Source organism: Melitaea cinxia, chromosome 24 (assembly GCF_905220565.1).
Source record: "Melitaea cinxia chromosome 24, ilMelCinx1.1, whole genome shotgun sequence".
In the NCBI taxonomy this organism is placed as follows: Eukaryota; Metazoa; Arthropoda; class Insecta; order Lepidoptera; family Nymphalidae; genus Melitaea; species Melitaea cinxia.
In genome coordinates, this window is record NC_059417.1 from 6,798,205 (window position 1) to 6,819,733 (window position 21,529).

Below are 21,529 nucleotides of genomic sequence, written 5' to 3' on the forward strand. Positions count from 1 at the left end.
GCTGAGCCCCGTAGGCCGCCCCGGCCACGTCCGCCTCGGCTATTCCGCGTGGCCACCTGCACTGCATGCACGGAATCCGCCACGCCCTCGCTGCTCACACTGCCACTGCCGCTTGTCTGCTCCACTGCTGCGGCATCCCTTTCCGCCGCTTCCATGGCTGAGGCAATTTTGACTGCCTTCGCGTATTGTAAGCTGTCTTCGGCGAATAAACGTTGTCTAGTAGCTTCACTTCGAAGACCACATACCAGCTGATCCCGCATATTTTCTTCTAATACCGTCCCAAAGTCACAAAATCTTGACATTTTTTTTAGTTCCGAAATATATTGCAAAACTGATTCACCCGCATTTTGCCTTCTTTGGCGGAATCGAAATCGCTCTGCCATAAAAGATGGTTTCGGCTGTAAGTGGTCACCCATCAGCTTAACCACCGCTGCGTAAGTCTTGGTGCTCGGTTTTTCGGGACTCGTCAAATTACTTAGTAACTCGTACGTTTCATCGCCCATCGCCGCAATTAAAGTGGGTAGCCATAAGTCTTCTTTAACCGCGTTAACTTTGAAAAACATTTCTGTTCTTTCAATGTACATCGACCAATTTCCCGATGTTATGTTGAACTCCGATAACTTTCCGATCGACATTTTAATAAATTAATCCTCGTTCGCCAATGAAATGTTTTAAATAAAAGGACAGCGAGTTGTCAGTGACACCGTTTATTCACGACTGACGCGGTCATCGAGCGCGACAATCGATGCGTCGATCGACCGTTATATTACAACATCGATTAGTAGGTACCTACTAAAATAGTAGATGACCAAAAATATCAAAATCCAATAATTATGATATCGGAAATCAATCTGCCACTGTAATATATAATTGCCGTATATGACTTGAAGCTATGGAATCAAAATTCCACTACAAAAGATATAATAATAAATAATAAAACAATTTAAGTGTTTTTAAAATAATCTTTCATATAATTTGATTTATATAATAATTTATTATTGTTTCTCACAGGTTTATCATCATCTTATTGGTCATACATACAACACACAGCAATGGCGACCCTATAGGTTAGTAATTTAAGTATAGGTTTTGTTACATGTGCAATTTTTTGAATGCCATTAATTTTTTCAAATTATTTAAAAACCTAAAAAAGCCTAAAAACTTTCAATTTTTAAATAATATATAGGTATGTATATAATAAAAAGTGAAACGATAATTAGATAAATTAATTACATCATTGAATAATAAATCTGTTGAAACTAAATATATCTAAATAATAACATTAAAAGTATTTATTTCGTCATATATATTTTAAAGAATTTTCGTTGTAAACTATTCAGCCTGTAACATTCCACTGCGTATGCAAGGGCGCAAAATATTGAACAATCGATAGCCATTATTGATATTTGTTAAATGATTAAATATTATTTGACGCTGTGATTTTATAAATTTAAGTCGCACGCTTTCTTCGCCCAGTCAATTGCATGTTCCTGGTGTATTTATTATAAAGTTGTATTCAGCCTGTAACATCCCACTGCTGGGCGTAGGCCTCTTTCTCCATGTAGGAGAATGATTGGAGTTTAATCCAGCACGCTCCTCCACTGCGGGTTGGTGGTATATTCTCTACTATGAGTAACGATCGCTATCAGGTATATATGATTAAAACCTGGACCGACAGCTTAAAGTGCTATCCGAGGCACAGTGGGGAGACCCACAAGGACAGAGATCCAAACTGGAATGAAATATTTGTATAAGTATCCACCCCGAGTGGGAATCGAACCCACAAACCTTCGGTGTTTTTAGGTGCCTACAAGTATAACTACACCAGAGGTGTTGTTTTCGTTGTTAATGTTTACTACTACGAGTAAGTGTCGAAAAACTATTCAAAATTAATTTTAGTCATGTAGGTACACAGTGAATTTAATTTGCCCGCGGATTCAACTGCTGATACAAGTGAACATCAATTTTAGGTTTTGTGGCAGCTAGTTATGCCGTGCGAGCACGGTCGATGTGGCTAATATCACGGTGGAATTCAGCGTTAATTGTTATGCGATTCCAGTTTCGATTAGAGCTTAAGAGATTATTTGAAATTATCAATGTAATAGAGAAAATTTTTATATATTAATTGAAGACTTAATTCTATAATAAATACAGGCTATGTTCATTATTGACGAAAATAATTATTAAATTAATAATTAATAGCATTCCACGTCGTGTGACTCGAAGCGGGCTCATAAATTCGGGTTTGTTGCATCAGCCGCTTGCCAGAACTAACCTTAAAAAATTCTCTGCCATATCCCGTATATTCAAGACATACATATGATAGTATTTGTGAGAAGGTAGATATTTTTGATGATAAATTTAGCCTTCAAAAAGGTTGTTTTGAGATTGTTGAAGGATTAATTACTTATAAATGATTTTGATTTTGTTGGTTTTTGTGTTTGTTGTGTTTGTTTTTAACTTTAGCTACACCTATTTTCAATTATACTCATCTGTATTTCAATTTGTAGTTATAATGATTTTAATAATACTAGTGTTACATCTCTTTTTATGCATGTGACAACTTAAAATGTTGCGCATTTAAGCTTAATCGTAGTTTATAGTTTATAGTTTTTATGTGAAAATTGTAATGTATTGCTACATTACAATTTACTGTTTTATTTTTATTAAATTATTTACTGTTTGCCCAAATAAATAAATAAATAATTCTAATTTTTAAATTGACGATTCAAAGTGCTTTCGAAACCTGCTCGAATAACGTAATTTAGATTTTAATTTTAAATGACCATATAAATAAAATTCTTTTCAATGTTTTTTAGATAATGTAACAATATCGCCATTAAATTCACCGTGTGCAACAATGGGAGGCTTCGATGTGGATTTCCAAACAGTAGATTTGATAGCAGTCTACCATTTGGACAGATCAAACACGACTGGCGTTACTCTCGTCCAAGGTTCTCAAGATCTCCAAAGGGCGTACAGGATAGGGGATGGAGCAAATCTAACTTTACCATTAAGGTACAATTTCATGGTATATTTTCCAAAAAAAATGTTTTACTGTAAATGTGTTTATTTTACAGTATTGTAACAAAGCCCATGTTATCCTTGTACTAGAACTTGTACTAGACTTAGATAAAGCCCCTTTCTTCGAATTAGCATAATGGTCGCAGCTCAGTTCGTTATTCTATTCCATTTTTGATTGATTATTGATAATTTCCTCTTTCTTAAATGCAGTATTATTTAGCTGTGATCTTCTGTACTGCTGCTGTGTGGTTACAGCAGTAAGTGGCCCCGTGGCCTTCCCGTGGGTGTCGTAAGAGGCGACTAAGGGATAACACAATGCCACTACCATCTTGAAACTTAAAAAGCCGACCGATGGCGGGATAACCATCCAACTGCTGGCTTTGAAATACATAGGCTAAAGACAGGCAGAAGCGTCTTCGGTGTGAAAAAGCCAGCTCTGCGGTCACTAACCCGCCTGCCCAGCGTGGTGACTATGGGCAACACACATGAGTTCATGCCATTCATACACACGATACACACAATTACAATTATATGTTGTACTAATAATCTATATGTAAGCATAAACAGCAATATTTGATTATTTAAATCCGTTGTGAGACGCCTGTAGCAGAAATTGGTCATTGATTTTCGATCATGAAATTCGTCATTGAAATAACAAATAACCTTGAAAACCAAGTTGTATTATAATCTTTGTTTCAGACAAGTATTCCCCAACGGTCTGCCAGAATATTTCAGCGTGATAGGTACATTTAATTCCCACAATCACCGCAGACCTTGGAGTCTGGTTCGCGCTAGATCACAAACACTACAGTTCTCTTTAACGCTTCTGCCGAATGTCAGGAAATTTTCCGTTTTCGTACAAAACTCGCGAGTGGTTTTCAACAGTCCAGAAGTATGTATTTATCTAATAAGATTTTTTTTTAAATTTATCTTACGTTAGATATATCAAGATTTTTTTCTAAGTGACTTATAAAAGAAAAGGGACATTTAGTTATACTTCTATTTGCGTTATAATTAATCATTTGCTTTACTTTTAAATAATTTTAATGACATTTTTAGCATTTCCATTGGTGCTTCGATCATGGTTTTATTCGAATGAGTTTAAACAAAAAACTTTTCAGAAATATTGAACTTTAAACTAATGTATTTAATAATGCTGCTATTTGTAATTGCTATAGGACGTAAATGGCTGATAAGATCTGGGTAAACAAGTCTTTTACAGAAACTTACGTCTCCGTTCAGGTGGAGTACCATTTGTGGTTTTTCTAGTTCTGTGAGAGTTTATAAAATGCAGTTATTACTTGACGTCTTATTTCGACCAAATCTATATATTCGCTTTCGCTTCAGCCTGTAATATCCCACTACTGGGCATAGGTCTCTTTCCCCATGTAGGAGAAGGATCAGAGCTTAATCCACTACGCTGCTCCAATGCGGGTTGGCGGATATATTCCCTACTACTAGTAACGGTCGCTATCAGGTGTACATGATAACCAGGGAGACCCACAAGGACTGCACAAACACCCAGACCACGGCAAACATCTGTATGGCATTACTAATGTTTGTCATGTGCGGGGATCGAACCCGCAACCGCCAGCGCACCAGGTACAATCCATGACTGTAACCGTTGCGCTAACGCGGCGTCTATATAATGTATACATATATGTATATAGATATAATGTAAAAAAAATAGTTAAATATTTGATAGTTACGGTGTGTAGTTGATATTAATTATTATATTATCAGCTTTTCAGACCAGGATGGCACAAAATACACGTCGCCATTACAAATGATACAGTTTACGCTGCTGTAGATTGCGTTGAGGTAAGGAATTATTATATTGTACAACTAATTAAAATCGGTGCTTTATTAATAGAACGTTTGGTTATAATTGTTCTTATAATTTTAAATTGTTAGGATAAATTTGTTATGAGAAGATTTGTAGATTTAAGATTTTAGATTCGGAAAAATATTCGGTGGAATTTTGAAATATACACAGGAATATTTTAAAGCCCGTTTTAAAGCAGAGTCGGCAAATAAACTCGTATCGAGTTAGCTTATATATATTTGTACGAAAAGGCGAAGGATTTTTTTTTCTAGGAATTAGATTGTATGTACCATTATAAGGTTTTAGTGAAAAAAATTCTTTTTCTATATGCACAAGCGATCTTTGAATTTATGTATAATCTTATATTTCCATAGAAATTATTTTGTGTTACGATGTTAAATAAATCAAGGAATAAGAACTATAAAATACTAACCTACATTAAAAATGAAAAATATATCATTAAAATACGTTTCTTAATTTTGGTTTAAGACTTTCAATAAATCTCATTATTTAAGAATTCGTTACAACTACCAATATAATTAAACTTTGCCTTCAATTTTTCATCTCTTTTTTTTCTGCAATAATTTCGTTGCAACAGCCTCTTGGCAGACCTTCTTGAGACTTGGCATTCAGATAAGTTGTTCTTTTAATTTTTCCTGAATACTATTCACAGTTAGAAAAAAAAACTATTTAATATAATTATTTTCTTTTATTCCAATAATTTAACGTTATGATTATATATATATAATATTATTTTATAAAAATAAAATTCTAGTCGAACTAAAAACGAGTGTGCTTTAGACCACACCACAGAAGTAAAACTTCTTTAGCTCGATCTAACTTATATCCCTCTAAACTTCCGTTCCCCTCGCTCGATCACACTTTTCGTAACGCTCTCGTCACGCATTCACCAGCTTACTCCCCAAGTTAAGCGTGCGTTAAGAAGTTTTCCTTTAAAAACTGATAAAATAGTATTTCGTAAAAGAATTATCAAAATCAGTTCATTAACGACGAATTTATCCCCGAGCATGCTTATATGTATATAATAATATATATACGGTCGAATTAAGTAACCTCCTCCTTTTTTGAAGTCGGTTAAAAATATCATGTATCTTATTTCCTTCTTGAATTTTCAGCTAGAACCGGAAAGTATAAGTCAGCACGATTTCAACAACGCGACGCACATAACCATCGTGACTAATGACGACGGTACACCAGCTCCGGTAAGTCAAAAGCTTATAATCCAGCTGATCTGAGAAATAACGCTCCGTCCAGACTTCGATGTCTTGGAAGATATTATTAAAAAAAATCTAGAAGATGATTAGTTTTTCATTTTTTTTTTGTTTGGAATGACTGTTCCGGTTAAAATAAGTTTTATTCGTTCTTAAACAGACTTTTACTTAATCTCAAATTGTATATTTATGAAGTTTATTCAATAAAAAAAAGTAGCACAAAACAGCGACTAATTTAAATATTACAATCGTTTACGATTCTGCCTGTAACATCCTACTGCTGGGCATAGGCCTCTTTCTCCATGTAGGAGAAAGATTGAAGCCACCGCGATGCTCCACTCCGGTTCGGCGGATAATATATTCTCTACTATGAGTAACGATCGCTATCATGTGTCTATGATAAAAATCGGAACCGGCAGCTTAACGTGCTCTCCGAGGCAGGGTGGGGGAGACCACGTGAAAATTAATAATTTAAATATGTCTAAGATTAACACATTACATACAATTATTGCTATGTATTATAATTGTTCTTCCGCTCATCACCGATAGGTACTTCAAATTTCTAAAATAATTATGAATATTGATATGAAATATTACGAATATTAGTATTATTTGTTTGAATCTAAGAATATTAGTAATTCTGTATGATTTTGAAATATTTATTTTTGTACATCGTTCCATATCTTAATTGGCTAGAGCACCGACACGGTCAATCGGAGATGCAGGTTGGATCCCCGTTTGATCGTTCGATTTTTTTATAAGATATAAAAAAAATTGTTTCTTAATGAAGATCAGAGTTAAGGGTAAGATTTAACTACGCTATAATAATAAACTAATAGTCTATCATAATGTTAAATTTATTCTCAGATAGACCTTCAATGGTTATCACTGAGCTGCAACCGTTACAACATCACAGACGAGAGTTGTGAGGAAATCGTAAGACTTTACAAACATTTATTCTTTTTTTTTCTTTATATTGAAATTAGTTTAATTACGTTTGATGTACGACGATTATAAGTAACTTAGGGCTCTATGGTCCAAATCATAATTAATAAAAAGAATTAAAAATTAGAAATAAATAATTTGACTAATTTTATAAAAGTACGAGTACATATTTCACGTTGTTACCCTAAAATTAAATTACAAAAAAAAAAACACTTAAAATAAAAAAAAAAATATTTAACTCCGGTTTCAGTTGTTATAGGAACATTACCGATTGTTAAATTACTGAATAAAATTATGATGCTTTAAAATTATCACGTAAATATTAATTGGGTATGTTTGGCACTATTTGATAGATTACCACACTGATTTGTGGTTTTTGCGCTGGCGATTGCGGGTTCGATCCCCGCACATGTCGTACAATTGTATTTTCGTAGTCTGGGCGTTTGTGTTTGTGTATAGCGTGTTTTCCGGACCCCACTGGAGTTAATCTTAGTTGGGGTCGTTGAGTGTGAGGCGTTTATTTAACTTTATCAATAGCTATCCTTTTAGGTCTTATAAATTTGGATTTCATATTTTTATGTATTTTTTCATCCTTTTAGGAAATACCAGAACGATTGATTGCAACTGTACCGCCTGTAAGTTTTACTGAAATTCAATTTTTATTAAGCCCGTTCCTTTTTAAGAAATATCTAATTTTGACGGTATTTTAATTTAACATTTAATTAGAAAAATGGTTAAGAGACAATATTTACTTTTTAACAATTTTTTTATAATTAATTATAACAAGTTTTTTTTTTTAAATAAAAACATAATTATTTATAATTAAGTATTATTATGAATATTAGGTTAGTTATATGTTTGATGTTAAACTTTTAAAATTAAATGTTAAATGTTGCCTGAAACCAATTGCTCTGTGCGATAAGGCTAAATTTTACACTTTTATTTTTGTTATTTTTTTTTCCTGGTGTACAATAAAGCATATGTAATACCTATTAATTTATTCCAGTTTCCACTTCTGGCGAATGGAAATCAGTATCCCGAGCCGATTTGTAATCAAACGTGTCCAGCGGTATGGTGTTTATTTCTTTAAAATGTACTTAAACAAAACATAGCGTGATTTATTTTGGTCTTAATTATAATTAAGTGTTTGAACTAGGTTTATTCAATGCTAAGCTATACCAAAAACTAAGATTGTAAAAATTATCGGTTTGCCTGGAGTAGCAGCAAAAAGTCCAAATATAAAATTGAAAACAAAAAAAAAAGTAAAAAAAAAACGTGTAAATAGGTTATTGTATAAAAAACTGGTCCTGATATGATTCAAATCTATACGTATTTTTTTTAACTTCGTTGGCCCAAAATCGAACATTTTATTTTACATTTGTAGGTATTAATAAGTATAATAATATTGTTCACTTTTTAGGGCCCCGAAGGACCTCCAGGGGAGAAAGGGGAACAAGGCCCCAGGGGCTACACAGGACTACCGGTAAGATTTTATAGTTTAGCTTTATTTTTTTTTTCAATTTCAGCACTTTAGTTAAATAATAATAGTTACTATCTTTTTAGGGAGTTCGTGGCCAGGAAGGGCTCCCTGGACTTGATGGAGCTCCTGGCCTTAAGGGGGAGAAGGGAGAAAGGGGCCTACCGGGGAATGCTGAAAATGTAATTTATATCTTATGTTCTCTTTGTGACATGACTTTTTGTACACATGACTTTTTGTATGATAATTATATTGTATTGTATTTTTTTTTTCGAACAATAGGTGACGGTAATACCTGGTCCTCCAGGATTACAAGGTCCACAGGGCCCTAAAGGAGATAAGGGCGATCAAGGATTTAAAGGTATAATAACATAATTAAAACAAAATATACTGTCTATGATCTTTAATATTATAATTTTATGACTTTATTTGTTTTCGTTCATGTCTTATGTATAATTGTGAAGCTGAGAGTAACATTAAAATTTATTTTTGTATATGAAATATAACACGATGTTTGGACATTTTTATAAGTACATAGCAGTTATCTTCTTTTTTACATAACATTTGTTAATATTCAAGGTGAACCAGGTGAAGTTGGGCTTGTTGGATTGTCTGGACTGCCAGGAGTTGATGGGAGAAACGTAAGCACTTCCCTTCGTAATAAGATTGCAAATGACACATGTTTCTACCATGAGAACACAATCGCTATTCAATTATCATCGACATCGATTATTTTACATTTATTGCTAATACTCTACTCCCGATAGTTATAGTGTGTTGTTTTGGTCTTTAATTTTCCTCAGAGGGCAATAAACAAATTTACAAATATTTTTTAAAACTCCATTAATAAGAATAAGAATCCTCTATAATAATAAGAAAATATAATTGTATCAACCAGGGACCTCCTGGGCCCCCTGGTCCTGTGGGGCCCCGTGGTGAACCAGGCCCTATGGGCCCTCCAGGACTAACGTCTAACGTTAACGTCCCAGTAACACGAGGTAAGCTTCAGTATCATTGAGTATCTGTCAACGTATAGTAAACCTACGTTATAAGTCGTCGAAATATTTTCAAATAGTCATTGTTCTGTCTTGCTAAAAGCAGAATCTTTATGCTCTTCTTCTTTAGATGAACGGTAACGTAAGTGAGGTAGGGCGGCACAGCAGGTAAGATCTGGCTCAAAATCTGGAGCAGCCCAACTGGGATAGTACCTCGACCTTACAGAAGATCATCGCTAAATAATATTGTTTTCAAGCAGTATTGTGTTCTTTTTGGTGAGTAAGATGACCAGAGCTCCTGGGGGGAATTGGGGATAGGGTCGGCAATGCACTTGCGATCCTTCTGGTGTTTCAGACGTTTAGAGGCTACGGCAATCATTTACCACCAGTTGAGTCGTACGCTTGTTTACCGACCTATTTATATATAAAAAACATATAATGTGTAGAATCACATTAAGCTAATAGATATTTTCCACAAGAATAAATATGTATCTATATTGGCCGATTGTTACCTAAAACAGGTGAACTAACTCCTTAACAAAATAAGTAAGCGAAATACTCTGGTTTACATTTCTTTAACTAGGTATGAAGGGTGAAAAGGGTGCTCCAGGTAAACCTGGTAGGGATGGGGAGCCTGGAGCAAGAGGACTGCCTGGACTTTCTGGAGCTGCTGTGAGTTCTTGTAATGTTTTACTGTCTGATGTTGGTTGCATGCAGCTAATAACTACGTACTAAATAATTATGTTTGTTGTTAAATATTGAATAATAAAATGATAGTGAACCGACTTCAAATTACTTTGTCAAGTATAGTAAAATACGAATTACTGCTCGTCAGATCTCGCTTAAATTTAAATGGGACCACATGACGAATACCGGGTTTCGAAAAAATAATTATAAAAGTCGGTATACCCAGTAAAAAGTTATGATGTAACATACAAAAATAAAATAAATAGAAATACAGTCGAATTGAGAAACCTCTCTTTTTTAGAATTCGATTAAAATTATGTTGGTTTTATCAGTTTTCTGTTTATATTTGTACATATATCTTTATTAAATAATTTTTTGAATTTTGGTTTGTTATCACAAATTTCAGTCAGTATAATAAAACAACTTTTTCGGCCTTCTAAAAAATGTAATAAGCCGTGATAAAATCCGAAAAAGTTGTTTCATTATAATATGTTTGTTTAGTCATGTTACGTATATGTAAAAAAAATGATTATAGCTATGTATACAATTTATTCAATCACCAGGGTATACCAGGAATACAGGGGCCGCCAGGTTCACCTGGTATTCCAGGTGAAAGAGGCTTGCCTGGTCTACAAGGAACTCCGGGAGAGAGAGGGCCAGAAGGACCGCCAGTTAGTATTATTTCATCGTTATTTCTAATGTTTACGCGAATTTTATTTATTATATCTTTTATCGTGGTTTATTGGGTTTTTTAGATGCCCGAAGTTTCGGATCCTTAACAGCAACCGTGGTCAAGGAAGGACCGAAAAACTGAGATACATAGACTGTAAACTATCCGAAACATCGGGCATCTAAAAGCCTAATAAACCACGATAAAATCCGAAAAAGTTACTTCATTATAAGATTTTGTCACTTATAATTTTATGTAGAACAACAGGATACCATTCTTTGTAACCATTGCTATACACAATTTCGAACGAATTAATGAATAATTGAATAGCCGAATGCAATTAAATGAATGAATTCATAAAATAACGAATGAGTGAATCGATCAATGAATGAACGATCTGATTAATTGATAGTAAATAAACGAATACATTACTTTATAAATGAACTAGCTTCTGTCCACGACATCGTCTGCGTGGAATAGTTACTTTGGGCTAGCCAGTTAAACTCTCAAAGGGAAAAAAATCCGATTTTGAAATTAGCGTGATGATATATACTATACTAGCTGACCTGGCGAACTTCGTATCACCTTATTTTTTTCTGAAATATAATAATAACATAATATATCAAAATAAAATATAGCCTATCTTTTAAGTTGGACCGAACTGCACATGGTGTGCGAATTTTATTATAATCGGTTAAGTGGTTTAGGAGTCCATTGAGGACAAACATTGTGACACGAGATTTATATATATTAAGATAGCCTTCCTTGATAAATAGGCTATCTAAAACTGAAAGATTTTTTAAAATAGGACCAGTAGTTTCTTAAATTAGCGCGTTCAAGCAAACAAACAGACAAACAAACAAATAAACTCTTCAGCTTTATAAGTATAGATTTATATAAATGAATGAATTAATTAAATGAATGGATGATTACTAATTTGAAGATATTCTTGATTTTGCACAAATATTATTTTTTTCTTTTATTTATTAAAATTAAAAATAATATTACAAATTTTAAATAATGATAGACGAAATATGATTCAATTACCTACGACTAGTTGATTTCCTTGTGCAAGCGAGTCGGTAATTGATCATAAATTCGATTAGTTAACGTTTATATTGACTGCTCTGTTTTGAGTCGTTCATTCCCTTAATAATCATAATCAAACGAATCGTTCTAGTAATTACTTTACATTCATTCATCGTTGCTTTCAAACAAACGTTTTTACACTGTATTGAGGTAAAACTTCTTGACGCACGCTTGACTGGGATAGTAAGCTGGTGAACACGTGACGAGAGCGTTACGGAAAGTGTGACCGGACGAGAGAGAGGGTTACGTTTCGTATAATACTGTAGGGGCAACTAAAGAAGCTTTACTTTAGTCATGTGGTCTAAAGCACACTCGTTTTTTTTTTGTGCTTATTCAATTATAATACTTATGAGGCCTAATGATTAAATGTGCATGTTTTATTCTGGTCAAATAATTCTGCTCTTCTGTAATGTTGTGTTTCTGTTGTGAGTAAGGTAGACAAAACTCCTAAATAATTTTGGAGGTAGGGTCAGCAAGGTGTTTGGGATCTTTTTAGTGTTGCAGGCTTCTACGGTAAACGTTTGCCATCAGGCGGACTGTACGCTTTCTTTTCTCTACATTGACAGGTTATTTGTTGTTTTTACGAGGACAACAGAAACATGGTATTAGTGTCTAAAATAGGGATACAATATCAACACTATGTATATGTATAATTGTATAAATAGGTAGATAGACAGATATATATATTATTATATATATACTAGCTGACCCAAAAACGTTGTTTTGCCATATATGTTATTAACACCCCTTAATCCTCCCCCCCCCCCATAACTTCGGGGTATGAAAAATAGATGTTGTTCGATTCTCAAACCTACCCAATATGCACACAAAATTTCATGAGAATCGATCAAGCCGTTTCGGAGGAGTTTAACTACAAACACTGCGACACGAGAATTTTATATATTAGAAGATGTTTATTAAATTAAAGTTGTCTTGGTTTGAGACTCTTGGTTTCTCATCCAAACTGTTTAAACAGTTATTGTTATATCTGTAATAAGTTTTTTGTTTATATAAATAAATAAAAATCTCAGAAAAAATATCCCTTTTCTGCCCGTTTTCTTATTAGATAATTCATTCTCTTGCTTAGAGAAGATCCCTACTTCTTCTTCTTCTGAAGTGATAAAGCGGATTGTATAGGTATCATTGAAAAAAAAATGAATGTAAAAAACAGCTACCTACTTGTCAAATAATTAATGAAACATTTAATTTAGATTACATTGACTAGCTCTAGTCAGTTTCGTAATTCATGGGTTTTGTCGGTACATAGTTTCTTGTCACTTAAGGTTGTGACATAATTAATATAATATAAATTGAAACTCAGAAAAATAATAATAAATCAAAACCAAAAATGATTGCTTATGATAGATTATTTGACCTGATTCAAAATATTATATACGTTAAACGAAATTTCGACTACAGTGCCCCGAGTTATAGTATACGCTTATCAGCATTCAGCATAAGCATAATCCCATAGGAACAAAGCGAAGTTAATTCCAGATCGTAACCTCACAACTGCAATTGTTTTACTGCTGTGTGGGAACTTCCATTGTTCGACATATATATATAGGAAGCTATAACGTCATTTGTGACTTTCTCTGAGTATTATATACATAGATACATAGATATAGTTAAAAAACTGTATTTCAATTATATTCCTTCGAGTCGGTTTTCTTTTAAGGCTCAAGTTAGTTACTCACTACTTAGCCATTCAATGACCTTTGTATTATAAAAAAGTACCTATATAGATAAAAATTATTAATAATATTGACACTTTTTCCAGGGTCCCGAAGGCCAAAGAGGACTACCAGGAGAACCCGGGCCTCCTGGTATTAGTACAGCATCTTCTGTCGTGAGCTTGCCAGGACCACCTGGTCCTCAAGGGGAGAAGGGACAGGTAATTATAATAATTGTCTTACTTATTATATACATCAATTATTGACTACTAATACCCCAATTATTGACAGGTAATTTATTGAAAAGATTTTAAGTTTTATACTCAATAAAGTAAATAAAATTATTCAAATCGTTGTGATGTTTTTCGAATATATTATAATTTGACGTTAAACATTTTTTTTATAATTTATATGTTGTATAACTTAAAATTTTATAATATATCTCGACCAAATTTTTTTTAAATGAAGCCAAATATACAATAATTCATTCATTTTGTTTAAATTAAAAATTATTAATTTAGTCTATGTTAAATATTATAGAATAATGATAATAAAGATATCTTGTATTAAATTCGTAAGATAATGATTGATAAAGAATTTTGCTTTCAAATTGTAATTGAAGTGAAGTTGTAGTAGAAGTAAGTTTAAATTAAGTAAGCAAAATAGAGTTATAACTACTAACGTTAAACGTCAAGCGAGCAAATTAAATAATCTTTTTTAAATATGTTTTAAAAGTTTTTTCTTAGTTGTGTGTCTTGTGGAAATTCTATGTATCCCTAAATAAATATAAATAATGATTTATCTATAGATATTACACTATAACAAGTTTTAAGTTTCTAATATATCTATACACTATAACAAGTTTTAAGTTTTTAAAGATATTATTTTACTAAAACAGAAATAAAATAAATACGATTTACTTTCTTCTTCTAACGTAAATTATGACAAAACTTTACGGGAAGTTAGCACTGAAATTGGAATGAAGTTTTCTTTTGTTCGGTGACAGAAGCTAATGTAACAAGAATATTGTAAAACTTTAGGAGCTCCTTCGCTTGACTGAAATTCCGTTACAAATTAAAAATATATTTCTTATTTATCGTACGAAAAATAAATATTGTAACCAAATATATGTTCTATTAAAAATAAATTTAAGTTGAATCCGCAATGCTACTCTAATTCCAAATGGCGGATATACAAGTCCACACGAGAAAAATAGAGAATCTTAGCGATCACCTCGAGGTTATGGCAAGAACATAAGATGATTTAACATTTATAATAATTACTAGCTACCCGAACAGACTTCGTTCTGTCAAAAGCTAATAGAATTTTTTTTTTTTGTGTTATGACCTTCCGTGGTCCATAAGGAACAAAAAAAAAAATAGCCGAATTGGTCGAGCTATTCTCAAGTTATGCGCTTAGTAACATTCATTTTTATTTATATATTGATTATTGTTTATTTTATTTGATTATCCTCTCGCTAGTATCTGTTTATTATAAATTTTTAAATTGTTTATTATGATAATAATAGAAAGGAGAAAGTGGCCTGCCAGGTATTCCGGGTAGAAATGGAATAGACGGAATACCGGGTGTGCCCGGACAAAGAGGACTGCCAGGGCTGCCAGCACCCAGTAGCGTTATTACTCAGGTAAGATACATATAGTATTAAATCTATATACATTATTTTCAAAAGAGAGAGTTTTTTGCCGATCCTCTGTAGAGAACAGAATCTATATTACGAATCTGGGGCGACTTCACTTTTAAAAATAATAATCACTTTTAAAATTTTATTTTGTAAAATGATGATTCGAAAGTGCTTTTGACGCCTATTTGAATAAAGTTATTTTTGATTTTGATTTATACGTTGATGGCTACGAAAATTATTTTTTATGAATTGGTTTAGTACGAAAATGATGTTCGTTTAGCGTTTTTGCTCGGTTTCTGAAGCAAGGTTGTGTATACTTTGTTTTTTTGAAGTAAAACTTCTTTACACACGCTTGACTTGGGGAGTAAGCTGGTGAATGCGTGACGTGAGCGTTTCGAAAAGTCTGATTTGGCAAGGTGAACGGAAGTTGAGAGAGAGATATAAGTTAATGAAGAGGGAGAAAGAGAGAGAGAGACAGAGAGAAAGAGAGAGAGAGACAGAGAGAAAGAGAGAGAGAGACAGAGAGAAAGAGAGAGAGAGAAAGAGAGAGAGAGACAGAGAGAAAGAGAGAGAGAGAGAGAGAGAGAGAGAGAGTTACCTTTCGTATAATACCGTGAGGGCTTAAGACTTAAGAAGTTAAACTTAAGAAGTTTTACGTCAGTCGTTTGGTCTAAAGCACACCGTTTTATTTTTTATTTTTAGGACTCTCAGACCACAGAAATACTATCCATGCTCATAATATAAATAGTTATACAGCGTATATCGACTGTACTAACTGTATACTGTATACTGTACTGTGCGTACTGTGTACTGTATACTGTATGTATATTTTAATGACGTCAAATCACAAATAAATCTTTTAAATGTTCGTTTTAGGCACCGTCTATATCAGAGAGCGAGATTCGTTACATCTGCGAAGATCTGATCAGAGGTAAGATTATCTTAAGTTCGTATTTATGAAAAATAATATGAAACCCATTATTATAATTGCGATATAATTATTTTTTTGATAAACCTAAAAATATTGTTTGTTGTTGTTTCTAATTGAATAAGGAATTAATATGAAATTTTTTTTACCATTCTCGTTTTATTGAAGAAGATTGGTTAGGTTTAGGCATTTCGTTACGGTTTTAAGTGGAACACCAATCAAAAACATAATATCAAGAAGTTTTGTAAATGTAAAACGAAAAACTGTATCAAATGTTTTAATAACGTTCTGCATTTTTACACTCCAACAACTATCGTCAACGCCGCGTTGGCGCAACGGTCACAGCACTGTTATGGCTGTTTCGCTGGCGGTTGCTGGTTCGATCCCCGCATATGACAAATATTTGTAATGGTCATACAGATGTTTGGTCTGGGTGTTTGTGCAGTCATTATGGGTCAACCCACTGTACCTTGGTGGCTCGTGCTCTACGTTAAGCCGTCGGTGACGGTTGTTACCATGTACACCTGATAGCGATCCTTACTCATAGTATATCCACCAAACCGCATTGGAGCAGCGTGGTGGATTAAGCCCTGATCATTCTCCTACACGCGGGAAGAGGCCTTTGCCTAGCATATATATTAAAGGTTAAAGCGTAACAACGATCGGTCTATTGTTTTTTTTAGTAAAAATTATAATAATCAATATTATAATGGATCGAGATCGGACCGTTCAACACTGTAATGTGGATCGGGTCTAAAGTTGTCAAAAGTATCGATAGCTTAAACTATTAATTGTCAAGAAAAAAGTACCTGTGTCGGCTCCGACATACAACTATTCCTACCTTTACATACAAACATTAAACTTTTAAATTAAATAAATCACATTTTAATTCATTAAAAAAACCCGGCTTAGCGCGAGTCGGACTCACGCACCGATGGTTCCGTACAAAACTTACTAAAAATATTTTTAATATTCTGATGTAACTGAAAATTTATGTTTTTCGCAAATTTTTTTTATCTGTGCTATAAGACGTTAATTTCGTACCAAATTTCAAGATTCTGCGTTCACGGGATGTACCCTGTAGGTTTTGATTCCCTTGCAAGTGTTGAAAATATGCAGCATAAATGGCTGTATCTTTTGATCGCGTTGGCTTAGAACTTTGATTTATTCACAGCTCCAAGAAACAGGAGACTTGAGTATTTGATGTGAATTTTAGCTTGATACCTCAACGCGTTCCTGATAAAAAGATTCTTGACAGACAGACGGACAACAAAGTGATCCTATAAGGGTTCCGTTTTTTTCTTCTGAGGTACGGAACCCTAAAAAAACTGACTTGAAAACCTTAAATTAACGCTTCCTATTCGTATCGTTACAGTAAGTGTTGGTAATACTATCATACCTATCATACCTATCTTACATAAACATTTGAAAGCGCTGTTAAACGGCACTCTCAGTCTCAGCGTCACTGCTCAGCGTTGTTTCACACAATTTTACTGACCATGATTTTTGAAGTGATACTTCTTTACGCACGCTTGACTTGAGAAGTAAGCTGGTGAATGCGTAACGAGGGCGAGGCGAACTAAAGCAGTTTTGCTTCAGTCGTGTGGTCTAAAGCACACTCATTTTTTCAAATCAAGTTTTTAAGGAGTAAACTCCGATACTCACATTTTGTCTGCGTCTTTGTATCAGACAACTGAGGTAGGGCACAGCAGGAATTTCCTGCTCAAAATATGGAGCAGCCCGACTGGGGTAGTACCTCGACCTTACAGAAGATCACAGCAAAATAATACTGTTTTCAAGCAGTATTGTGTTCCTGTTGGTGAGTAAGGTGACCAGAGCTCCTGGGGGGATTGGGGATTGGGTCGGCAACGCGCTTGCGATGCTTCTGGTGTTGCAGGTGTCCTTCGCTTACCATCAGGTGAGCCGTACGCCTGTTTGCCGACCTAGTGACATAAAAAAAAGACATCACACTTTTAACTGTATATAACTAAATTATACTTCGCGTTTTTAGACATATTTTTGTTAAAATTAGTTAATTTTGTTTGTGTTAATTTAGAGCGATTTAAAGAGCTGGCAGCGTCTATTGTATTGCCGACTGCAGTGTCGGCTGTGGGGAAGAGAGGGCCGCCGGGCAGACCCGGGCCGCCGGGAAATAATGGTGAGCGAAGAACTATAAAATATATTAAAATTTTATGTCATTATTGACTACTATAAGAGATATTAATTTTGTAATATTTTTTCATTATTTATAATAAAATTTCTTTCTTAATTAATCATTAAAATAAAATCAATCACGCTTCTATCAAATTCTTTCTATGATACTGTGTACTCTAACGTGGAATAATATAAATGTTATATTATTAATCACTTATAATCTCTACTTTATAAAAATATAATTTGCAAAGAATTGTTTCTATTCTAATATTACTTTTTTAAGATTTATAATTACGATGAGCGAAATAAATTAGGATTAGCGAACACTACTATTTTAAAATTACATTCAGTGAACACTTACTCAGTGTTTCGTACATTTATTTATATAATACCTACTTAGTATGTTTTGCAGTAAGGTAGTTAAGACATAAACTTTACATTAGCCACAATACAACGCAAGATCTTTATGTTAACTACTTTGACTAATTTTTATCACACATCTTATGTATGTATCTATGTATGTATGTATTATGCTGTATACATATATATGTGATAATTATATCGTCCTAGGTGACACTATTCGTCACTTCTCTTTGGACACTTCCCTACTGCTTTCACTATGCCGTGTCCTATATGCCTAAAGGTTGTCTGGAAGAGATCGCTCTTCTAGCGATAAGACCGCCTTTGTACACTTCTATATTTGTAATTATTGTGTAGAATCAAGAGTACATTATTACTATTATTATTTATTATAATAACTCTAGCTTTGCATCCAGTGGCTAAATAAAACGTATTCTTTATATAGAACTATAAAGGTGATCCAACACAAATAAGTCCAACACAGTGAGTCATAAAGTTAAAAAGAAATGTTTTTCTAGGTATACCAGGTGAACCAGGTCTTATGGGCCCACGCGGTTATCCTGGAGAAACAGGTGAACCTGGCAAACCAGGTCCACCAGGCTTGAGAGGAGATAAGGGTGATAAAGGGGAGAGAGGAGCTGACGGGGTCGGAATGCCAGGACCTGAAGGTCCCGGAGGATTACCTGGTATGTTTTAGTAGGACTTCAATTTGAATATACTGATTTATATATTACTAGCTGACCCGGCGAACTTCGTATCGCCTAACACAAACTTTATCGTATGGTATTAAAGTTCAAATTGACTTTTAAGTATTATCACAAATCTTTTGTATGGGAGTATAGAAAAGTGTTGTTTTTAGACTTTTTCAGGAAATTTAAATTATTTTTTTTTTAGAATTTTTCTCTCCGTAAGAACCATCCTCGTACTTCAAGGAATATTTTAAAAAAAGAATTAGCGAAATCGGTCCAACGGTTCTCGAGTTTTGCGCTTAGCAACACATTCAGCGACTCATTTTTATATTATAGATTATTGACGTACGATGATAATAGGTAAAATAGCACTTGACAAATTGTTGCCAATTTTTGTATAATGTAAATTTGTTGTGAAATACATTATTTGCATCGACTAGAAACAGTAACATTAGTTTTTATGATTATATAAAATAACTTGATGGTAAAAAATATTTAATGAAAGAGACCGTTATACGTAAGATGAATATGTTGTATAATATATAATTTTACAAAAATGCCATTGCTGCAGTAAGGTATGTACATAATTATGTATGTAATTAATATTAAAAAAAAATACTAACACAATAAATCAAAGCACAATTTATTCAACAAAGGACCAATGGGACCACCCGGGCCAGAAGGAAGAACTGGTGACAGTGGCTCTCCTGGGAGAGAAGGTAAGAGTCTTAGTCAAATATAGATCGTATGGGATATCGAACAACTAATAGAAACCAAGCTAACGATAACACATATAAGATATATTTATATAAGTACAATTGATTAAATGTAAATGAACAAAGAAATGCAAGAAAATTCAAACAATAGAATAAACTATTATTCATTCTTAAAAATATATTAATCAATTGTTTCTACATTAATCAAAATTTTAATCAATTGTGCAAAATTATTAATTATTAAAAAAATAATATAATAATTATCTGACTAGCTTTGACATGTGAATGTTGTATCACCTACAACGGTGCACACATCAAAATTAATTAACATTTTCTATTACACAAATGTTATCATGTGAGTACTGCTGGTGTCCTATTTAAATAAATAAATAAATATAAGTATATAGAAAACAGGCAACAAAGAAGAAGATATTTTTCCTGATGTTTGGTGATTACAGCATTATATAATACTTATTGTACTATTATACATATCGTCTACATATGATTTCTTTTAATGTAGTTACTGTAGTTAGCCTGTTATACTTATATTGAATTAAATTATATTGATGAAATAACTTATATTGAATGTAATCCAGCTGATAAAGAGCTGTCAGCTATCTACACCTATGTCAATTATCTTCCAACACAATAATTAAAATTAAATTATATTTAAAAATTAAGTATAGAAAACAAATTAAATAGGTACCTAGTAATCGTCTTTTTAAATCAAACAAAAATAATAATTTATTCTGTAAATATTACAAAACATATAGTTTCAAATACTTTACACATTACTAATGTTATAGGTCCAATAGGCCCCAGAGGATTTCCAGGCCCTAGAGGTACCTGTGAGTGCCCCAGCGCCGCGTACTACGCGTACTCGCCCCTAGGGAACAATAAGGGCCCCTAATTGTGTTCATAAACTTTGCTCCAATATTGTAAATTAAGTTTCATATACACATACTGTAAATGTTATTTTTTAGACGAACGTACTTAAGTTTATTTGAAATAAAATATTGAAAAATATAATTTGTTTTTATTTATTTCGTATTATTACTTTTTTGTATTATTTTTGCTAACTGTTGCCTCCTAATCTTCCTCCGAGATATGATACTTTATAAGTGTCAATAAGTTTTCGAAATTTTGCTAGAGTCAGTGAATTAGAGGTGAAGTTTTGCAACAACAACACAAACAAACAACAACAACAACAACAACAACACAACAATAAGAACTATATACGAGTATTATGGATTTCAAACCTGGTATAACAAACAAGAATATACCTATATACCTATATATATAAAGTCAATAAAACTTATCATCGATCATGGAAGCAATTCTGATGTTCTATTATTTGTGGTGTATAAAAAACTCGATATTAACTTCGAGCTTATCCACATTTAATAATGTTCAACAATCATTC

The 21,529-nt window shown here is 33.2% G+C and overlaps 1 protein-coding gene across 1 annotated transcript; it reads left to right on the forward strand.

Annotated features, from left to right (window-relative positions):
* The first annotated feature begins 1,848 nt into the window (after positions 1-1,848).
* On the forward strand, positions 1,849-21,132 carry LOC123665343 (collagen alpha-1(IX) chain-like). The gene is made up of 22 exons (XM_045599655.1): positions 1,849-1,864; positions 2,820-3,018; positions 3,724-3,916; positions 4,768-4,845; positions 5,986-6,072; positions 6,949-7,017; positions 7,626-7,661; positions 7,964-8,095; positions 8,447-8,509; positions 8,590-8,685; positions 8,786-8,864; positions 9,083-9,144; positions 9,402-9,501; positions 10,082-10,170; positions 10,749-10,856; positions 13,725-13,838; positions 15,146-15,262; positions 16,136-16,190; positions 18,244-18,345; positions 19,220-19,387; positions 20,047-20,109; positions 20,913-21,132. Exons 1-22 carry the CDS (start codon positions 1,849-1,851, stop codon positions 21,014-21,016), a joined length of 2,130 nt encoding a protein of 709 aa, XP_045455611.1. The 3' UTR covers positions 21,017-21,132.
* Positions 21,133-21,529: the final 397 nt, after the last annotated feature.

Bases quoted from the DNA above. Each gene is read 5' to 3' on its own strand.
- LOC123665343 (XM_045599655.1), top strand. The intron at 8,096-8,446 runs GTATGGTGTTTA...TTCACTTTTTAG, and splicing joins GTAATCAAACGTGTCCAGCG to GGCCCCGAAGGACCTCCAGG. The intron at 8,510-8,589 runs GTAAGATTTTAT...CTATCTTTTTAG, and splicing joins GGGGCTACACAGGACTACCG to GGAGTTCGTGGCCAGGAAGG.